This window comes from Cebidichthys violaceus, unplaced genomic scaffold (assembly GCF_023349555.1).
Source record: "Cebidichthys violaceus isolate CVI_PGR_0920_01 unplaced genomic scaffold, fCebVio1.0.p SCAF_6, whole genome shotgun sequence".
Taxonomy (NCBI): Eukaryota; Metazoa; Chordata; class Actinopteri; order Perciformes; family Stichaeidae; genus Cebidichthys; species Cebidichthys violaceus.
In genome coordinates this window covers 4,214,162-4,235,423 of record NW_027176816.1, presented here as the reverse complement: position 1 = coordinate 4,235,423, position 21,262 = coordinate 4,214,162, and the positions used below count along the sequence as shown (strand labels likewise).

Genomic DNA, 21,262 nt, shown 5'->3' with positions numbered 1-21,262 from the left:
CAAACGTACCCACTCACATCTGAAATGAAGTTACAGATAATAAACAACCTAAGAGCCCAATATGATCAGAATCCTAACAGGTTAATTCACTGACCAACTATGATGTTAACAGAGATAATAGAGCTGAAACAAGTAGTTTAATAACCACACATAAAGTCCATGCTCACACATTTTTCTTGTTAGAAGATGAAAAAAATATAATAATGTGGCTTTTTTGATTGACATCACTTCACACCTGAATTAACTGAATTTAAAGCTGCAGGGCAATTCAGTGAAATTCATTTTTCTAAAATGAATTACTTCATTTTAACCGGAGGTGAAATTATTTTGTAACTATGCACTATTTCCTCTAAAATCTAATCTGAAATTAGTCAAATTGTCTCATGAATGTGATTTGAAGTTAGCTCATGCATGCGATTTGGAAGGGCTTTACTTTTGAAATGCTACATCAGAATGTCCTGGTTCTCTCTGAGTGACACCTTGAGATGGTCTGCTATTAAGATGCACACTTTTCAAAAGCTTTCTGTTATGTCAGTTATTCTTTAATCCAGCCCTTATTTTACTTGAAATGAGAAGAACATTTATTTATGTATTTTTATGTATTATTTATAATCCATCCACTTAAATTTGAAAACTGAGAATAATAATTGTTAAAATATAATTGATGTGTACTTTCTTTATTTGATTTGACAGTTGTTGGCTACACAGAGACGTTGTTACTACTACTAGGCTTCTTGTATATATATATATATGGCACTAAATAGCGCAAGTTAGATATTATTGTAATGTTCCGGACCTTTGCCGGGGAGATTTTCTCTATCTGGACCTTTTGGAATGTTAATGCATCCAGTTGTTGTGGAAAATAAGAATTCAAAAGCATTCTGCATATTTACTGTTGAACAAAGCAGAGTTACAGGCAGAGGAGGAGGTCTACTGCCCTCTGGTGACACTACATGATACTGCAGGGTTTTCTTGTTGACCCTGAATCACACACACATCTATAAACATTGCAACATCGTTCTGTTATTCTGCTCATTTTGACATATATTTGTCTGTTTTCTGTCCGGCAGGCAGAAAACAGCAGAGTGGTCCAGCGACGATGAGACTAAAGAGCTGAACGCTGTAGCTCCTGCTCCGACACCTACTGAGCACGTGCAGCCAGAAGGCCCGGCACCGGCGGCAGCTTTTCACTCCTACAAGAAGTCCCTCCGCCTGTCGTCTGACCAGATAGTAAGACAAGTGATCACCACACTGGTAGTGTGGCTAAAATTAGGCAAACACAGAAACTGTCTCATCAGTCTGCTGTTTTTCCTGATCATGCAGATGGAATGAAAAAGACAATTGCAGTTTAAGAGGTACGCATTTAGACTCACTTTTCTGTCTCTTGCAGGCCACCCTGAAGCTAAGAGAGGGGCCTAATGACGTCACCTTCAGCATAACCACTCAGTACCAGGGCACGTGTCGCTGCGAGAGGCACCATCTACCTGTGGAGCTGGGACGACAAGGTCATAATCTCCGACATCGACGGCACCATCACCAAGTACGAGAGAGTCGAAATGTTCATTCTCAGGCAGCAATAAGTCACACTGTCCTGTTCTCAGGCTGCTCACTGAGACTTTAAATCCTCCAACCCCATTCACAACATTTGTGTCAGAGTTTTTACTTTTTAGTAGATTTAGTATTTACTGCCCTGAATCCTTCTCTTCCCACAGATCAGATGTGTTCGGTCAGATTCTCCCTCAGCTCGGCAAAGACTGGACTCATCAAGGCATCGCCAAGCTGTACCACTCTGTGCACGAGTAAGATACAGATTTATTACCACTGTTAGCATTAACACATTATGTAATACCGTAATTAGACAAAATGTATTCTATTTTCACGGCCGAGAACGTCTGCGGCCATCAGACAACGCGCCCGCGAGTCGGATTTTTGTTTTTCCCGCGTGGACTGCATGACGCTGGAAATGATGCTTTGCAAATAGTTCACCGTGTTCTGTATCCGCCGTGTAGCGATACAGAACACGCGCAAACATGCATTATGTTGCTCCATACCAAGTGTACACCACATCTTGTAAAACATGTGTAAATCGGATGCCGTTTGTCAGAAAACGCAGGTTTCCTTTTGCCAGCAGGTGGCGCTGTGAGTATTAGTGGAAATGAGCTTGAAGACATCCTCAGGCCATCAGTGTTATCAAGCATGGGAAGTTTGGGACCGTTTGGAACGAGTTACATCAGCCACCCGCTACGGCTAACCCTTTCAACCAAATGTACAGCTGTTAATCGTTTTTAATCTCAAAGGTTCTCAGATTGTAGGCTACTGACCACATTTGAAGAGGATCAGACAAATTCCCTACGAGGAGTTTGTTAAAGTATAGCGACTACAAATGGACAAAAATCAATCAAAAAATGACACAAAAATCAAAATTGCCGACGTCCGGTATGGTTTAGAGCAGTGATTCTAAACTGGTGGGTCGCGGACCCGTTTTCAGTGGCACTTTCAATCCTCAGTGTGTTTTGTGCAGCGAGGTTCTGGCACAAGAAAGGATGAAACCGTCAAAACTGAAGCGGCATTTGTTGGATCAATCCGCAGCGGATAAACTGAAAACTATTCCTCTGTCAAATGTCGGATGACATCAAACAACTGACCACAGCTCGAATTAAGGCAAGCGGTCATTTTGCATTACAAATGGACGAATCTACAGACGTAACAAACAAATCAGTTTTACTGGTTTACATGAAACGTGTGGGACGGGGACTGACGGGAACAAGAGGGCTCCCTACTACTACGACTGCAGAGGACATGTTCAGCTCAGGTTCAAACTGCAACATCTGTTCATTAAATACATTTGAGAAGTTGAACATTTGGGTTGCGGTTTGTCATTAAGGGGTGATGGTGGGTCCCGCAGCCAGACCAGTTGAGAACCACTGGTTTAGAGCATGGTCCCAAGAGACTTTTCTTGAATGAAGGTGATGAAAGTGTCAACCACGCTGGCCAAACTTCTGATTTACTTGACGGCCATGTAGGGATTGCTCTACTGGAGTCTTCTTCAAACGTTGGCTTAAGTGTTTAAACTGTGACCTCAATCAGAAGAAAGACACGTTTTTAAAAGGTTGAGAAATAAAATATACATACATGAATACATGTTTTCTATTTTATTCTTTTCCATATTTTATGGATCAGAAATCATTATATTCAAACAAAAACATTCAGTCTTTGAATGTTTTTATGGATCAGAAATCATATTCAAACATAAACAAAAACTCTAGGCAAACATCAAAATCACATAATCGTGATGTCACGTGATAGCACGATTATGTGGCTTTGATGTTTGCCTAGGGTCTAAATTAAAACCTATAGTAGATTAGTCCTCATAAGCATTTGAGAGTAGCAGAAGCATGCAGAGTTCACTGAACAGAACCATGGAGCAGAACCAGAGTGAGATGCAAATCGATTCCAAGGAACCTGCAATGAATTTCTACCTGCGTTCACTAGAGGAGCAAGTGAGATGCCAACTATTGGACAGCAAGGCGACTTTCATTGAAACACAAACTAAGGACAGGGTCCTCCTGGATATCGATGAAGACTGTCTCCAGTATTTCCTCGATGCTCTCCAGGAATACAAAGAAGGAGATGAGCATAAGAGGATATGTGGCCTGAAAGCCCAGCTGCGTGAAGCTCAGGCAAAACAAGTCCAAACTCCATCCATGGACACTGAGCTTCTGAAATCCCAGCTGGAAAAGACCAGGACGAAGCTGCTAAACGCTCAGAGCGAGCTTAAGCAGCAGACATCCACTATCAAGGCCGCACTTTCTAAGGCTGAGGAGGAGCTGAGAAATGGAAAGATTCAATGGCAAGAGGAGAAGTCTTCCCTCACAGAGCAGATGGAAAAGAACAGAAGATGCCTGGAAGTTCTTCACACGCATAGTAAGCCGGCTCAGCGGGCAATAGAGAGAGCCCGGGCGAGATTCGAGACCAACAGGATCAAAACCGCCCTGGAAAAGGCAGAACGTCTGTTGAATGCTGAGTGTCTCCGTTTTCAGAAACATTTGTCTGTCACGGCACAGCTGCAAGAGCATGCCCAGGAGAAGCAGGCAGCTGCTCTTGAATCACTGGAGAAGGAAGCTCAAAAGATGTCCACCAGAAACCAGCGGTCCCAAGCCCAGCTGGTGGAGCAGATAGCGACGACCGACTGGGTCAAAACAGCCCTCAAAAAGGCAGAAGATCTGGTCAATACTGAGCGTCTCCTTTGGAAACAGGAGAGGTCTTCCCTCCTTCAGGTCAGTGGAGAAATCCAGCAGACTCTGAAGGAAAAGGAAGAAGAGCTGCAGATGACCGAGTCCTTGTTGAAGGCCCAGCTGAAAGATCTCGAGAGCCAGCTCACCTTAAAGCAGAAGAAGAAGAAGAAATGGTACAAATTCTTCTGATGCCTGGCTCCCCATTTCAGTGTTCAAGACTTGTGAAGGGAGTTCACAAGAACCAACGCTTCTGCACTTGTGAAGAGATTTCACAAGACTCAACGCTTCTGCACTTGTGAAGGGAGTTCACAAGACTCAACGCTTCTGCACTTGTGAAGAGATTTCACAAGACTCAACGCTTCTGCACTTGTGAAGAGATTTCACAAGACTCAACACTTCTGTCATATGCACTTAGTGTGTTTTGCACTTCTGTCCATCCAGGAATCCCTCCTCTCTAAGGTTTCTCCCTCTTTTCTCCTTGTTAAAGGAGTTTTTTGAGGGAGTTTTTCCTGTTTCAAAGTGAGGGTTACAATAAATTCCTAAAAGTTATGTCATGCTTGTAAGTCTGTTTGTTCTTTCTAATTTTATGTTATACTACTGTCATGTTTAAAAATAAATGTTGATGTATGAATTCAGGGACAATCACTGCCTGAAAATATACGGTAAGTCGGCTCAACTGTTTCAACGTTAAACATGTTGGTCCAAATATAGTGTCTGTAGTCTGGAGTTACATGTTGGTCATCTAAAGACAACAATTCAATTAAAAACACCTGAACATTTGTTTATGCAACATTTTGCTGGTTTAAAACGAGTCTAAAGTGGCTTAAGAACTTAAGGCAAGAAGGTTAATTTAATGTCACAGCGCTGCTTTGCAAACGCTTCATGATGAAGCGACTTCAACGTCATAAGGCTTTCCTTACTAAATTTCAGACTGATCTGGTCAACTGGCTAGGAGGAGTAAATACCAGTAGGTGGCGCTATGAGTTATTGAACATTTTTGGCATTGATATATGCTCATTCTTGAATTAGCATCATGCATATGTAATTTTTTGCAGATTGAATAATGCACCTTGGAGTTATAACAACTTTATTGTTCATGCCGAATGAGGCAAAATGGCCGCCACGCCATGTCAAGGTTCTTCCATGAAAACTCACCAATATAATCACAAAGGCCTGAAGAGCATCCTGACCAAATTTGAGGTTGATCCCAAAAAGTGAGAACTTTTGATGATGTAGATCCAATAATGCTTCAGAGCAAATTTGGTATCAGTCGAAATCAGCGTGTAGGAGAAGTTAGCAAAAATGTGTTTTTCACAAAATTCAAAATGGCGGAAAATCTAAGTAGGCGGAGCTTAAGGATCTGAGAGGCTTTTTTTTAGATCTAGCTGAGGTGGACATGTGTGTCAACGTTGTCGCTTGCTCGGGCCCTAATTATATAATATTTAGTGCTGGGCAACGATTCATTTTTTTAATCTACATCAGGGGTCACTAATAGGCGGACAGATTTTCTCATTCTGGACCTTTTGGAATTTTAATTGAATACCCCTGGTGTAGTATATTAAACACTAGTTTGTAAATGACGACAGTGAATTATATTTTTCATTCATGGTGAAAGTTGGTGAATTCGTTTTTGTAATTTACAATAAATTAATTCTGTCATCAAGCCTCAGATGACAGAATTAATTTGGTTTGTTTCTGTCAACTGAGGCTTCACTCAACCATATACTCAAATAGCCTCTCTATACCAACTGAACTTTCATACTTTCAATACTTCATCAGGATGTAGATAATCACTGAATACATCAATTTCCAATCTCACCTCCCTCTACATTACACTAGAGAGAGAGAGAGAGTAGTTGCAACTAATATTGTATTCCTAGGATTGTATTCATAATTGTTTGGCAGAACACAAATCTCTGATTTGCACTTTTTCTTCTTGTGGAGTACCACAGGGTTCTGTATCAGGACCAGTGTGTTTTTTTTACAGTTGCTTTCACATCACCAAAGGAGGTTTCTTCAATCGCCGCCACACTACCAACATTTTTACGTTTGTAACACAATCAGACGAAGAACTTCTCATTCATGCATTTATTTCATCCAGACGTGACCACTGTAACATTCTGATCTCAGGTCTTCCGCATCACAGCATTAAAAAATTCCAAATTGGTCCAAATTGCAGACACCAGAATTTTGGAACTGAACTCAAACATGTGAGCACATAACACAGATTCTGTTCTCACCCCGAGGTTCCCTGTTTGATTCAAGTCAGACTATAACATTGTTGCTTTATTACATGTCAGTTATTTATATAGAAGCACCTTCTTATCTGGCATAACTCTTCCATCTTCCAGATTACAAAAGCAGTAAAAAACCTTTTTAGGTTAATTCTCATTCAAATAAACAGGCTGTGTTCTAAAAAGTGTTTGAATCATATTCAAATCCATTACAGCACAAGTTCTCTCATGATTAAACTACTCCTAAACCAATTCATTGATTAGTTGAGAAACAAAAAAATTATAAGTGATAAATTATTTAATTATTGTGTAAAATCCAAACCACTGTCAAGTCTTTTAAATACTTTTGGGGATCAGACAAGCAATTTAATTTTTCAACCAATTTGTCATGAATGTTATGATTTTATATCCTGAATAATTGATGGAGTCACTAAAAATAATAATATAATTAGAGGATTTTAAAATAAAATGAAAATAAATATTTCCTGCAACTTTATTGACATTTACAGACATTTCGGTCCCGAGAGTAAGTATATATATAAAAAGATTTCACACAGGACTCATGGAAGTGTTTTTAGTTTTTTATTGAGTAAAAATTATATAAAAGTTGCTGTAGAAAGTACATAAACATAAAAAAATACATCAACGCTTTTCCACTAATCAAAAGAAGTATAAAAATAACACAGAATCTGTTCTTTTGAAATGCTTTTCCATAAGAAAAGCTTTCAGCAAAATAAAAATCCTCAAATGGAATCCTGATAAAATATATCACACTAAAAGGTTGTAGTATAAAAAAAACGTAGAAACTTCTGATATTCACACGCAAGCCTACAAATGTACTCAAATGGTTTTACATCTACATAACACAAGATATCAAAAACCTATTGATTAAAATGCTCTATAATGTTCTAGGACATTACACATTTAAAGAAAGCTTTATACTGTTAATATATACTGTATGTGTCCTGTATGTGACAGTTACAAAAAGAAAACTAAAAAATGTTTGCGTTCTGTTCATTCAACAAAATCAGCAGTATTAATTAAGAATGTAAACAATTATTATTATTTTTTTTTTTAAAGGACTTAAAAATCTGACTAAAGAGGCACCTGGTGGCACTTTGAGGGGCATTTTGAGCACCATAGAAAAGTTATACATTTGTTAATGAACTGGTCATTTAAACATAGAAGAAAAAAAAGAAGGCTTGTGCATTTTGTGTTAAAAAAAAAATGTAGTTCTTGGTCAAACAAGAGAGTTAAAACACTTGTAAACCTTTCTATCAATACAGTACGCAAAACATTGTGTAAAAATTAAAGTTCCAGTGAAAAAATACAAGTTATATATATATACAGGGCATATGGGAGCATAAAGCTACAGTATATATTCACAGAAAAGAGGTCCTACAGGAGGAGTGATGTACAGTTGCCCCTTTGTCTGAGGTAATGCCCATTTAGTAGGATTTGGTGACAGTCGACAACATCGAAATATTCCTCCAGTTATCAAAACAAAACAAAAAGATAGTTCAAAGGAATATACCAATTTTTTGTGAGTTTAGTTAGTTCACATCAAGAGAATTGGCACCAAAATAAACTGTCCAGTAAATCCCTCTGTCTGGTGAACATGCTAAAGCTTAAGCATACAGAATGACATGTCATTTCAGGCAAAAAATGGCAATGTGTAAAATGATTAAGTAGCATAAAAAAACTACGTTATTGCATTAACTTGGTGTTTGAAGTCTCACAGGATAACAGTTGTTCTGGCAACAAATGTGCGCCACATCAGACAGTCAGGCTGCTTGTAATTACTGATACATACTGTATACTAAAGCATGTGCACCAGACAGAACAAAACAGAGCATCAACCAGCATTGTAGAGATGATTTTTGATCTTGTCAAATGTTTGGAAAACTTAAAAAACACATATAAACCAAGATTAGTCAGTGGTAGTTTACAAGAAATATTGCGTGTTCGCCAGTGTTTCCCACCTTTTCGCTTTTTAAAACTACATTTACACACAGTGACACTCGTTCTTTCCTGGATTCAGGTTAACGTCTTTCAACCAGGTTCACTCACATGTAGCTGACATCATTGACATCCAGCCATTACAGTGAGCTAAAACAACGGTATTTTTTTAACGATAAAATCTAAACTTCTACAGCAGGATAAATGCCATCACGCGTTAATTCTTAGCTGTCTGGAATGGTTCCCCAAAAGACAATCTCTAGATCTGTGTTTTTGCATCGGCTTGTTTCAAGTATTTGTATGTAGCTATCAGGGAGATGTCTCTGTTACATTATAACCAAAGTTTTACACTATCTATACAAAAACATTTTTATATAATCTTTAATAAAAAATGTTTTTCTTTTTTTTGCTCAAGAAAGCAGAAGTCATCTCAAAGTAAAATACAACAAGCTAAATTATTGTATTTTTCTTTACAACAATTAACAACAAAACTAACTATGAATATGAACTAAATATAAAGACAAACCCTGCTTCATCTCCAGGTTAGCCTGCAGTGCACTAGCTTCCATTGCTGAATGTATTTTCCTACGGAGCATTTTTTTCTCTTTCCATATTCAAATCTAAATATGTTGAAACTTTAACAAAGATAAAAAGATTATTTTCTTAGCATTGAACAACTACAAGGCTTTCACAGTACCTGTGTGGCTTAGACTAATGGGATATGTTTTTATTAAATGCTGTTTCTGTTTTATTTATCAATTTATTTTTAATAATTCAGTACAGTTGTTGATATTTATTATCTTAGAATTTGGACAGATACCTCTAATATAATTTCTAGACAAACCCCTTTTTTGAGAAAATACATTCAGGCCGGATTCTAGTGGAACAGCATGTCGGCCCAAATCTGTCCATCTAATGCCTTTGGTTCAAGTGTTTTTTTAAATTTTTTTTTATTACCAGCCTGTTGTCATATATTTGAATCATCAGCTAAATGGAGGCATAAACATCCTCCGAAATTTTGACACATCCTTAAAAAAGAAGTTTGCTTCAGCACAGTAAAAAGCTGTACCTTGTGCTGTGTTGTTCTCTACTTTCCACAACTACTAAGTGTTGTCAACTTAAAAACAATCCCTTCTAAGGGCATTTTAAAAAGAAATAAAATCCTCTTAAGATCCCTGTACGATCTAATCTTAATCAACAAAACAGGTGAGTCAGGTTTCGCCATCTTTCCCTTTAAACTCAGCTGATCCTCCAGAGAGGCGAAGCACTCTCCTGGCCTCGGTAATGGATGATATAATCAGTGATACTATGGGCTAAATCACAGCCTATGCTTTATTTATCTCTGTGTTAGTGTGTGTTATGCGTGTTTAAGGCTGCAGTGCATTATCACCAGGAGGGCTGGACACAAAAACAGCTATTCTCACTATTTTCCAGCTACACTGATTTGAAATGAAACTTGTTATTCTCCTCCAAGAGTGGAGAGAAATTTCCGGCTCTTCACAAAATGTGGCCGGCGGCCGATGTTCCTTGGAGCTAGTATCACAATGGAAAAGCTGGTGTGTAAATATAAGTGGCATTTCTTTGCTGGTGATGGATGGCGTCTATTCACAGGCGAAGTAGTCTTTCAGTGGTGCGAAGAGATGCCTGATGACAGGGACACTCCAGGACCGGCCCAGGAGCTTCTGCCTGGCACCGCGACCCATGTTGGACACATCTGTGTAGTGGACAGGGAAGCCAAATATCCTGCAGGGTAACAAATACACAACCACTATTACAATCAATGTCACCATGGTGCTTAAGCAGTATGACCATAGAAAAAGAATAGGAGCAGAACGGACATTCCCATTCAAATCAATGTAGCAGGATGGTCGGAGCGGCGGCCATTTTGTAAGTTTCATTGTAAGTTCTGTAAAAACTAAACCGACTAATGGCAAGTCGCTAAGTAACTGAAGTGAGGCTTTCCAGTGACGACTAACACAAGCAGTGGAGTAGTAACGTAACAAAGCACAGAGAGCCAGAGGATATCAGTGACCATACTGTGTGTTTAGTTTTAAAAGGTACCTGACAATCAATAACTATAAAGGCACCTATGCAATCCTTACATTTTGTGTTTACTAGTGTTTTTACACAGCTTTTAAATAAACGCCTATGTTTTGGTGGATTTTGGGAGACATGACATCATTTTTCATCTACTGTCCATGGTGCTGAAAAGTGCCGTCTGCAGGTGTGCTAAGCGCTGAAATAACCGTCAGTCAATCCCGATGAAAAACGCCTATGGTGCGAGCATAAGCACATACATGTGCACGTGTATGAACGTGCGGTACAGTCAAGGGTCCTGGTTTGGAGATTTGAAAATATGGTCACCCTAAACGAGTAAAATTTAACATCCTACCTCCACACATTCTTGTCACAGAATACTACACTGGTTACTGGTTAGAAAATGAGACAAACGAGTGGCAGCTTTGGATCCCTTCGCCTCACTTCCCACTATCCACAGAGGGACAAGCTCCCTAGCTAACTAGCCCTATTACTAACACTAATTGAAATAACCATGGACAACAGTTCAATGTATGTTCTACTTTTATTCTATTTATATATATGTGTGTGTGTGTGTGTGTGTGTGTGTGTGTATTTCCTGCTAACCTCTCCAGCTCTGTGCACCAAAGTATGTCCTCTTTGCCGTTCATCAGGACAGGGAAGTGTTGATCCTTCCCTTGTTTGATGGAGTTGGAGCGGGTAGTGATGGTACGCACCTTCCCAAACTATGAAAGAACAAAAACACGGTCAAAGGAGAGACCAAGTAGCCATTATAAAAGTGTAAACTGTGAAGAGTGACTTTGTTCAGTATTCTGTCGATGTAGCAAACCTTTGCAACTCTGCCGTGATCCAGACAGTCCTGCAGCTCCAGCTTGTCCATCCCAGAGGCACACAGACGCCTGAAACACATATATATTTATTGTATATATCATAAGCAAAACTCACAGAAAACATGTCTTTTGTGTAGATTACAGTAACAATTTTAGCCTTACAGAAGATACTGTGGTCTAACATGTAGGGCTGCAACTTATTAATTAACTGATTAATTGTTTGGTCTATAAAATGAAATGTCAGAAAATAGTTTAAAATGTCCATCCCAGTTTCTCAAAGGTGATGTCTTTAAAGGGCATGTTTTGTCAGTCCAAAACCCAAAGATATTCAATATGATATAATGGATTTTCTGTAATTTTCGTATGGAAGATTACTTTATTATTTAAAGTAATCTTTATTATTTTTTGGTCAATTTCACTAATCGATAAGTTGAAAATTCGTTGCAGCTCTGGCAACATATTAATCACAACTAAAAAGTTACCAATGTCTTTTCTTTGAGAATTTGGAACTCAAAGTGTTTCTGATGATGACGAGTTGTTCTTCCTACCTGTTCATGCCCGGCAGGTTTCCCCAGAAGTATCGGGCACGGTGAGCAGCAGAGACCTCAATAGCATCGATCATCACAGGGTTACACTGCGAAAAACACACAAAGACACACATTGATTACTCAATTAAACTCATGGTAATCATAAATATAACGCGCTTAAAATGATGCACAGGAAACTTTGCTGAAAATCTGGCTCTGTGCTACAGCGCACATCAGTTATGCTTCTATGGCTTCAGTGTTTGTGCTGCATAAAGCAGTGCAGCACTGCTACTAAAGGATTAGCTCTATTGCTATATAAAATAAACTTAAATAGCTATCTTGTTTGTTTCAAAAGTGACATATTATCTTTTTAAATAAATACCTTGTGGTGTTTCAAATTTATTTGTAAAAGTAAATCAATTTAAATAAATATTCAAAGAAACTTTAAACAGACTTTTAAGTGTTAGATTTGAGAATGGAGTTTTGTGTGATGTTACCTTGTAGGACTATATCTCTTTAAATAGGGAAATTAGTCTGGTAGTCTGTTCAGTAACTTGCAAAATAGTCTTAAAAATAAACCTAAAAAGCCTAAAAAGAATTGTGATATGATATTTGTTTGTCATATCCCCCAGCTCAGGGTTAGGTCTAAAATTAGGCTTCAGGTTGAGGTCTTGAACTACTTCTTTCGCTGCACATGAAAATGTTTTCATAATTATCTGTCGTCGATGGACGTCTTTGGTTTATGTTTTTGATATTTTGCAGCTGTTGACACTCTACAGTCCACATAACTCACCTCTAGGAATCGTGAGATGTCCCTCTTGTCATTGACGCCCATAGCGACCACGTTCTCAAACATCCAGAAGAACGGCCTGTCCTCTCCTTCTTTGGGCTTGGCCTCGCTCAGCAGACGGTAAAACTCAAAGAACAGCCTCCCTGTGCCTTCTGTAGAAACAAAGCACCGTCAGCACAGACTGAACTTCTCCCTAATGAGATTTAGGGATATAGGCCCCTCCCAGTGGCCACTCCAGATAACATTTCAAAGATGAAACACTCAGTATATTTGAGATTGGTGCAAAACAAATTTTACTGTAACAAATTCTCTGACGTGACTTCCTCTGGCAGGGACCTACCATAGAGCCCTTTCCTGGCAGGATTGACGATTGACAGGTCGTTGCAGGGACTTCCTCCTATCACCAGGTCAAATGGACCCCAGTCGAGAAGCTGAGAGAGACAACAGCACCACCGAGTGTTAGACTGAAGAAGTGGCAGCTACTGCATAAATAAAACAACAAAACACCAGCGGAACAAACGTAGAACTCACTATAAAATATTCCCAATTTTTCATGCATTTTCAGCAGCTAATACTTAACCCTCAAACCAGCTGAAATACAATGTATATGTGTATTGAGAGAGTTGTTGTCGATGGATTCAGGATTCCTGGATTCAGGTCCAAATCTTGATATTTTAGTGCAAATAGTTTGATTTGACTCTGCAGACTGTAGAAGGAGGACTATTAGTGAAGAGTAGCTGCTACCCTTTCAACTAGGGTTTCAATCTCTAGTGCTAATGCTAATAGCTTGCATATATACTGTATGTATCCCAGTCTTGCATGAGTTTATACTGTATTTTGTTACAATAACCATCACTTTACAGCACTCTTACCTAATCACAATCATAACAAAAGTCAGTCTGCTCGCAATTAGCATAAGTTAATTTATACATAGCACATTTAAGAAGCTCAATTAAGTAAACATATTTCCCAAAATGGTGAACTATTTATTAACGGCTGTGCTACAAATATTCTGTACAGGTAGATAATTAACCTGTACGGAACCACGGTTTTGCTTGCATTGCATTTCTAATGACGCATCTCGGTCATGTTTTAAACAACTTTTTTGGGGGGGGAGCTTTAAACTGCCACTAAGTAGATCCAATTGATAATTTTCAACAGGTATGTTCCTGACACTTGAAACAATTTCTTTCTTACGTTTTTCTTGGTGATGTTCCTGACATCATGGACGTAATGGATCTTTCCTTCATGTCTGACAACACCCACTGAGATGGAGTCCTCGCACACTTCTGAAGCCACATACTGGTCCACCTTAAAACCCAGGTCCCTTAAAACCAGGTAGCCTGGAAGCACAGACACAGTTTGCATGATGACCTGCAGCATTATAGGTGAATTAAACGTCAAATGGAGACATCAGTGCAAATACATTCATTCACTGTCTGTCTCTTGTCATCCAAACACTCTTCCTCACCAGTGGCAATGCCGTCAAACAGGGAGAGGACTCTGATTGGTCGTCTCTGCTCTGCAGGGACTGCTGGGAAAATCTTTGGTTTCTCCTGGAAGAGAAAAATTAAGAGAAATCGTATTTGAGGCTAATTCTTATCTGGGCAACTAAATATGTCAAAAGATAGTTAAGTCATTTTAAATGGCTGTCAATAATACAGGAGTTAAAGATTCTTCAACTATGAAAAATACATTTCACTGCATTACTAAAACATGTTCATTTCTGATAAGCTGATGATCTGCTCTGCTGATTCCATTCAAACTTTCTAATTTGCTCTTTGATACATTTTTCCACAAATATTTAACTTTGAAAGTCATAGGTTTTTTTGCAGGGTTGTTGTACTGGATTGCACATTAAGTTGTTCAAGTGTTTATATTTAGTTGACTTCCTGCTGATCTAATCTAATCAAGCTTGTCCTTGCAAGTCTGAGCTACTGAATTTCACTTCAGTTAATTTCAGTTTGCGGTATTTCAGAAATGTGGCAAGAAGAAGAGATGAAACATAAGAGAAGAAAAACAGAGCAGTGAGTTTTGACCTTTTTGGCTTGTGACACATTAAACGGAAGCAATACCTTCTACTGTCACATAAGTTACAATAAGTCTTTGAGTTGACCACATAGTGATGTCCTCTGTTTACATTGTTGTATCTGAATAATCTTTAGTGATCCGAAGAGGTAAAACCTTGCAGTATTTCACAGTAAAATTTGAGAAAAGCCTGAAAATATAGAAAAATCTTGGTTGGGAAACACTGATACAAAGTAGACACAGACATATTTACAGATAAAGAAAAATATAGATTTGTTAACAAAAATTCAACTTTTGCCAAACATCTGTAAAAAAAAAAATACAAAGGGACTCACAAACTCTTGTCCATTGTCGCTGGTGAAGAAAACCTGCAGCTTGATGCTCCAGTCGTGCCGTCGCTTCAGGACGCCGTACTGCAGCAGCGGCTGACACATGTAGCATCGCCACGGGTCCAGATAGCGAGCACTGTTAGACGCTCCGGGATCCACCAGGATGTCCAGACAGTCCACACAGAAACACCTGGAAGGAAGAGAGGAGACGAGGTAAACGGACAGATAGACAGGAAGTTAGTATGTAATGTATTGTGTGTGCTGTTACTTTGTGTGTCTGTGTGTGTGTGTGTGTGTGTGTGTGTGTGTGTGTGTCGGTCGGACCTGCAGCAGTTGGCGTTGCCGCAGAGCAGAACCTCTCGACCTCCGCAGCAAACGGTGCAGTAGGACTGGTAACCGTCATCGTCGTACATGTAGGACATCTCCAGGTACACGTCCTGAACACACACACACACACACACACACACAGACAAAATCACATTAATACATCTGGCTTTAGTGACACTGCCACACTGACATTGCAGCACATTGGCAACAATTTAAAGAAAATCATCTTCAAACATGCACTTACTTGCCAGTTTAAGTATATTTTAAAATAATGCAGTCTAATACAACATTCCTGTAATAGAGCCTCCCTTCATGAAGGTTATAATGTGCAGTTTGTGTTGTGTGGATTCAGCTGGAGGCGGTTTGTGGATCTCAGAGGAGGTTTTTTTTACATGTTCGAGTGCAACTACTGCATGCTCAATGTGCAATTATCTCAAGTTTCAAATAAAGAAAAAGTCTATTGACAAGGTTCCCTGAACACAACACAAACATGACCAACATGGCTGAGCAGAAAGCGCCACCTTCAGGAACTCATGGAAACGTCACACTGAATAATAATAATAATAATAAGCAGTGAGTGTGGAAAATAGTAAAATGTTTTGTTGCTCTACCTTGCATGTTTGGCACAGGCCTCCTTCAAACAGTGGGTGGAAGGTTGCTGCTCTCATCTTCCCACAAGAGAGACAGAAATCTGTAAAAAATTAAACAACATGATTAATAATTCACAAATGAATTCACACAGAAACACACAATGTGAAAGTGTGAGTCTCTACCTTCTATACTTCTTTTATTCTTCAGAACTTCATTCACCATTTGTTCTGAGAGGAAAAGAAGGACAATGTTATAAAGTAACACATTTTCATTTAGGGATGTCTCCAACACGTTTACTATCCTGCCAGGAACAATGGGACTCTTTTAGTCCAAAGCCCTTTATTAGCTTCACGTTTTCCTGCAGCTAATCTCTAATAAATACCCTACTCTACACTAAAGTACACTTAGTCAAATAAAACTGATGCAAAAATAATAACGTAAGAAACATAAACTAATCTGGACCACAAAAAAAACCCCAAACGTATCATTTTAGTTCCCTATTAAACCTTTAACAGAAAAAAAGCAGGAAAACTAAAAAAGTTCAAAGTTCCAAAAAAATAAATACCTCTGCTGTAGGACTCCTCGGGGGCGGCCTTGCTCTTACAGAGGCTGACTCTGGGCCGCTTGGCGCTGGGGAAATACTCTGGCAGGGAAACATCGAGGACCTGGTGGTCCAGAGGGTTACTGTCTGCAGAGAGACACAAGAACAGAGAGACTTTACTATCATTTCCTCACTGAATGGCGGCACTTTGTTTTGTGATGAACAGTATACGACTGGTCTGCTGCTGCTGCCTTGCTCACCGGCAGTGTGTGTAGGTTTGAGCCCCTCCTCTCCTTTGGGCAGGAAGCCGCCGTTGGCCCACTCCAGCATGGGTTTGACCTGGTCATCTGGAACGTCCGACTCGCAGGGAGGAAACTTCTTCTCCGCCCGGACACTGGACATCTGTGATAAAGAAATATCAACTTTTTTCGTAAAGGGATCTAAAAAAAGAAAGGTAGAAGCATAGACTGTATATATAAAGTGGACGTGGTCACCGTGACGTCACCCATTGCTTTGTGGACTACGGTTTTGAAGCTTTGAGTTCGGCATTTTGGCCGTTGCCATCTTGGTTTTTGGCCGTCATCAGGGCCAGCGTTGTCACCTGCCTCTCAACTTCTTCAACATCTTTTGGACCTTGTGGCCATTTAATAATTCATTCATTCATTCTGTTTTAATTAATGACTGAGGAGTCAGAGTCTGACCATGTTAAGCAGTCACGTCCCATCCATCCCATGGTATTGGTATCTAGGGTTGGGTACCGAAAACCGGTTCCTATACAACCGGTCCTACCGGACCGAAACAAAAGTCAATGCACTGTGTTCAACTGCCTGCGTGAGCGTGAGCCCATGATAAGCACATCAGCGGGCAGTGTGGGCCTCCCTGGCCCCGGCGATGGGGAGACTGGTCCCAACGCTGAACAAGTGGAGCCCAATGATGACAACAGCAGCCTTACCTCAGGTTAGTAATGTAACGTTGATTGCAAATCTTGCATTTATAAAAGTAGGCCTAATAACAAATGATAAATTAGGCATTATAACCATGTTTAAGTTAGCTAGCTAGCTACTAGCAAACGGTAGGCTACCTGCCGCCATCATAGCAAGTCAGTGTAATGTTAATGAAACTAGCGATGACATGTGCAGTGATGCTTCTGTTGCCTGTAAAATATCTAACATTATTTATGTTTATATTTTTGGCTCTCCAGCTTCAACAGCTGGCTCACCTTGGCAAAGAAGGCTCATTTAAGAAAAGAGAAGGTGGAGGAACTCCACAGGTCTGTGACCAGATGTGTTGTCAAGGGACTGCGTTCTTTTCCACTGTGGAATCTCCATGGTTCAGGTAAAAAAAAGTGATGTGAAAACAATATTTGCATCAAATCTGTTCCATTAAGACAATTCGTCAAAAAGACTAATAAATATCCTCAAAGCTGTAGTTTGAAGCCAAGTGTTTTGTATTTATTTATATTTATAGTATACTTCAAACAGTTAATATATTGTTCAATTTGAAGAAAACAAATTGCCTCGGCAATAAAAAAAGCCTTTCTTTAATGTCGTCAATCGTCATTTTGTGTGTGTGTTTTTTTTTTTAAATATCGGTTCAGGCACCGTTTAGGCACCGGTATCGTTTTAAAAGTATCGTTTTAGCACCGGTATTGGGAAAAAACCCAAACGGTACCCATCCCTATTGGTATCACAGTTTCAGAATCACTGATATATTGATTTTAGTAAATCCAAACTTTAGACTTATTGAGTCCTCAGATTTCCACCTTTAAGAGAGGTTAGAGGTTGTTAAAGACCTGACTGTAAACATTCCTCGATGGAAAATATTTAAAAGCATCAAGCATAAGGCTTTGCTCTCGGCTTTCCAGCTCAAAAGGAAAGAGACGGATTGTGCCTGAGAGCTGAGAGGGCAGGCAGTGTAAAAGAGAGAGAGACAACCCAGCGGTCCTCTCTCATTACAGTCTTTTTTATGGACAGGACGAGACAGTGATAGTGAGGAGGAGTCCCTTTCAGACATGCATCTGTTTGTTTTACTTGGCATCTGGTGCGCGCACACACACACACACACACACACACACACACACACACACACACACACACACACACACACACACACACACACACACACACACACACACACACATACGGTGCTGTCTAAACATGCATAAATGCACTTCCAGTGAACCAGTGTTCTCGCCAGGGAAACCACACCAGCATGTTTTTACAGCAGACCTCAGATCTGAAATATTGTCAGCTACTGACACCTCCCCAAACACACACACACACACACACACACACACACACACACACAAAACACTCCTACACACAGCCAATGCAATTGGAGACACCTGCACTGAAGAGGAAGAAAAAGAAGACGGCAGGTTAACTCTGCCCAGCAACTAAGAACAAAGGTGGTTAATTTCAAAAAGTGGCACCTAATCCACATCTACACTTACCTCCAGTGCTTGGAAGATAGCTCTGCGGTAGGAGGCCAGCTTGGTGTAGGAAGCCTGGTTGAAGAACTTGGGGAAGGCAGTGATGGAGTCCAGTTTGTCTGCTGAAACCTGGAGGGAAAAGAAAATGTACGACGTGTGTGCAACTATTAGATGATTTTCCTCTCCCCCTTCCTCCTTCAGTCTGTCTGATTTGCTTCTTCCCTCCTCACCTCAGAGAACTTTCCATCTCCAAACCACTGCAGCCACCTCATGCCATTGCTGGCCTGCCGTTTGCCAGTGGCGCGCCACGTCACCACGATGCCGGGCCACCAGGAAAAGCCCTTGATCTTTCCCCACACCAGCTCGCCAATGCCAAAACCCTTGCTGTCCTGGATGGAGGAGCAGAGTGTAGATGGATAAGGTTACGCTCTTGTACTTTGTACTAATGTACTGATGGAAAAAGTGGGTGGCAGAAGAAAAGAAGAATGAAGATAATGGAAAGAGAGTTAGATTGATGGTTTGACAGAAGGCTGTAAAGATATATGTATATATGTAAAGCTGCTAATTCGTAAAACCTTTACGGTCAAGGACGAAAAGGGAAAACAAAAAAAAAGAAGAATTCTTATTTTGGGAGAAGAACATATTACTTCTTCAAGACTAGTTTAACAGTGTTAAAGATAAAAGATAAAAGCAAAGGATGAAAGGAGGAAAGGTGTCAAGAAGAGAACAGAGTAACAAACACAAATTCTGCAAAAAACTTTTGTTTCCTCAGAGAAAGGATGAGAAAATAAAATCCTCCTCTTCCCTGTACGAGATTACAAAACCAAATGTTTTGTTGGAGAGAGGACAGAGGGTGTAGAGGAGAAGGTTTAGCTGACATTTGATTAAAGACACAAATCATTTACCCTGCTTTTAATAAAAAAAAGTAGTGTCCCTTTAAGTATGAGTTTTAAAAAAGAGATTTCCCTGCGTGGATCAATACAACTGAAATTATTCAAGATGAAATGTCCATATCTTTAAAGCATCACAACATGAAATAAAATACTGTTTGTCCACCTTGACATCACTCTACACCTGCATGAAAACACATTGTAGTCTGATTTACTCAGGTGTGTTTCCTTTATTTCTGCTGTTAGCGTTGCAATTTAAAGAAGACATCAAACATCCCTGATAAAACCATAATTGACCCATTTTTATTTCTTTCTTTTGCAAATTATGCAGCATTTGAGCAGGTGTGAATTCTATGCTTGCAAACAAATCCCAGTTGAGCCCAGGCTATGTGATCCTTCAGTCCGCCTTAACAGAGAAAACCCATTAAACCCACTTCAGCCTGGGTCGAGTGAAAACACACACAGCAACACAATGAGATGCATCAGGATGCACAAAAAAAGCAAGTGTACAGTGAGATTCCGTGCACGCAGACCTGAGACATGCAGATCTTTATGAGTATGCAACACACACACACACACACACACATACACACACACACACACACACACATACACAGGCCCTGCTGTGCAGACTGGTGGTCGTCATGACTTGAATTAAACTATTGATACAGAGCAAACAGCCAGACTGGGTGTGTGTGTGTGTGTGTGTGTGTGTGTGTGTGTGTTTGTGGCCACCTGCACTAACACAAGGCCAGGTGGGGGAGGTTCTGTGGTCTGTGAAGGTTACCCTCCTTCTCTTTCTATCACTGCCAAACCTTCACTTCCCCTTTTTGAAATAAGCTGCCTCTCCTGCATCGACACAGCTGCCTGTGTCTCTTTTCCAAAAGTCCTTCAAGGGTAGGGGTGTCCGATCGGACATTTTTGGTTTGTAAATGCTTAAAATGTCTCTGCCATCTGCCTTTAAAAAGAGATTGTTAGTATCATGCTATGTATCGCTTCTATGGCTCCGGAGTTTCGCCTGCAAACAGCGGTGTAACGCCGCTGCTAAATGATAACATATAAACATCTAAAATAATTCCTCCAAACGCAATAAACTTTAGGCTGCCAGAGTCGGGGACAAGCGAGGATGATAGATCAGACACCCCAAGACATTGCCACCGTTTAGGAGCGGAAGACAGAGGTTGGGTGAAGGTAGCGTTGTCGGTACGTTGTCGGTTACATAAAAACATCACGCTAACATGCTGATGGATTCAGTGTTTTTGTGATTTTAGCTGAGCTGGACCAGAGAATGATCAGTTAAAGCAGATCAGTAATGCTGGGGATGTAATGCAGCCTCGGTGCCTTTTCATGTAGATGAGCACTGCAGCGGACTCTGTTTAAAGCATTTTAAATGCCACATTGTTTGTCAGCAACCAGTCATATGGTAAATTAGGAGGAATTTGGCCTTGTGTGCTCTGATTAATTTAGCATGCAGTTAACACAACAGTCATAATGTTGTGTTAACTCAACTCCT

General features: G+C 39.9%; 1 protein-coding gene and 1 long non-coding RNA gene across 3 annotated transcripts in view; one reads left to right on the top strand and one right to left on the bottom strand.

Moving 5' to 3' along the window:
- The first annotated feature begins 1,399 nt into the window (after positions 1–1,399).
- On the top strand, positions 1,400–10,124 carry LOC137889823 (uncharacterized). Its single transcript, XR_011105242.1, has 3 exons — positions 1,400–1,540; positions 1,713–1,799; positions 10,040–10,124. It is a non-coding gene; the product is annotated as an uncharacterized lncRNA (long non-coding RNA).
- dnmt3bb.1 (DNA (cytosine-5-)-methyltransferase 3 beta, duplicate b.1) overlaps positions 7,053–21,262 on the bottom strand; it is a 32,570-nt gene continuing 18,360 nt past the window's right edge. For both annotated transcript variants that reach the window (XM_068733884.1, XM_068733885.1), the window contains exons 7-22: positions 19,090–19,248; positions 18,881–18,988; positions 16,689–16,830; positions 16,453–16,575; positions 16,070–16,114; positions 15,908–15,987; positions 15,294–15,406; positions 14,976–15,159; positions 14,084–14,168; positions 13,810–13,955; positions 12,953–13,043; positions 12,616–12,764; positions 11,844–11,929; positions 11,295–11,364; positions 11,072–11,190; positions 7,053–10,171 (exon numbers count right to left, since the gene is read on the bottom strand). In XM_068733884.1, coding sequence (XP_068589985.1) covers positions 10,030–10,171; positions 11,072–11,190; positions 11,295–11,364; positions 11,844–11,929; positions 12,616–12,764; positions 12,953–13,043; positions 13,810–13,955; positions 14,084–14,168; positions 14,976–15,159; positions 15,294–15,406; positions 15,908–15,987; positions 16,070–16,114; positions 16,453–16,575; positions 16,689–16,830; positions 18,881–18,988; positions 19,090–19,248 — 1,842 coding nt within the window. In that variant the 3' untranslated portion in view covers positions 7,053–10,029. The remainder of the gene's footprint in view (positions 10,172–11,071; positions 11,191–11,294; positions 11,365–11,843; positions 11,930–12,615; positions 12,765–12,952; positions 13,044–13,809; positions 13,956–14,083; positions 14,169–14,975; positions 15,160–15,293; positions 15,407–15,907; positions 15,988–16,069; positions 16,115–16,452; positions 16,576–16,688; positions 16,831–18,880; positions 18,989–19,089; positions 19,249–21,262) is intronic.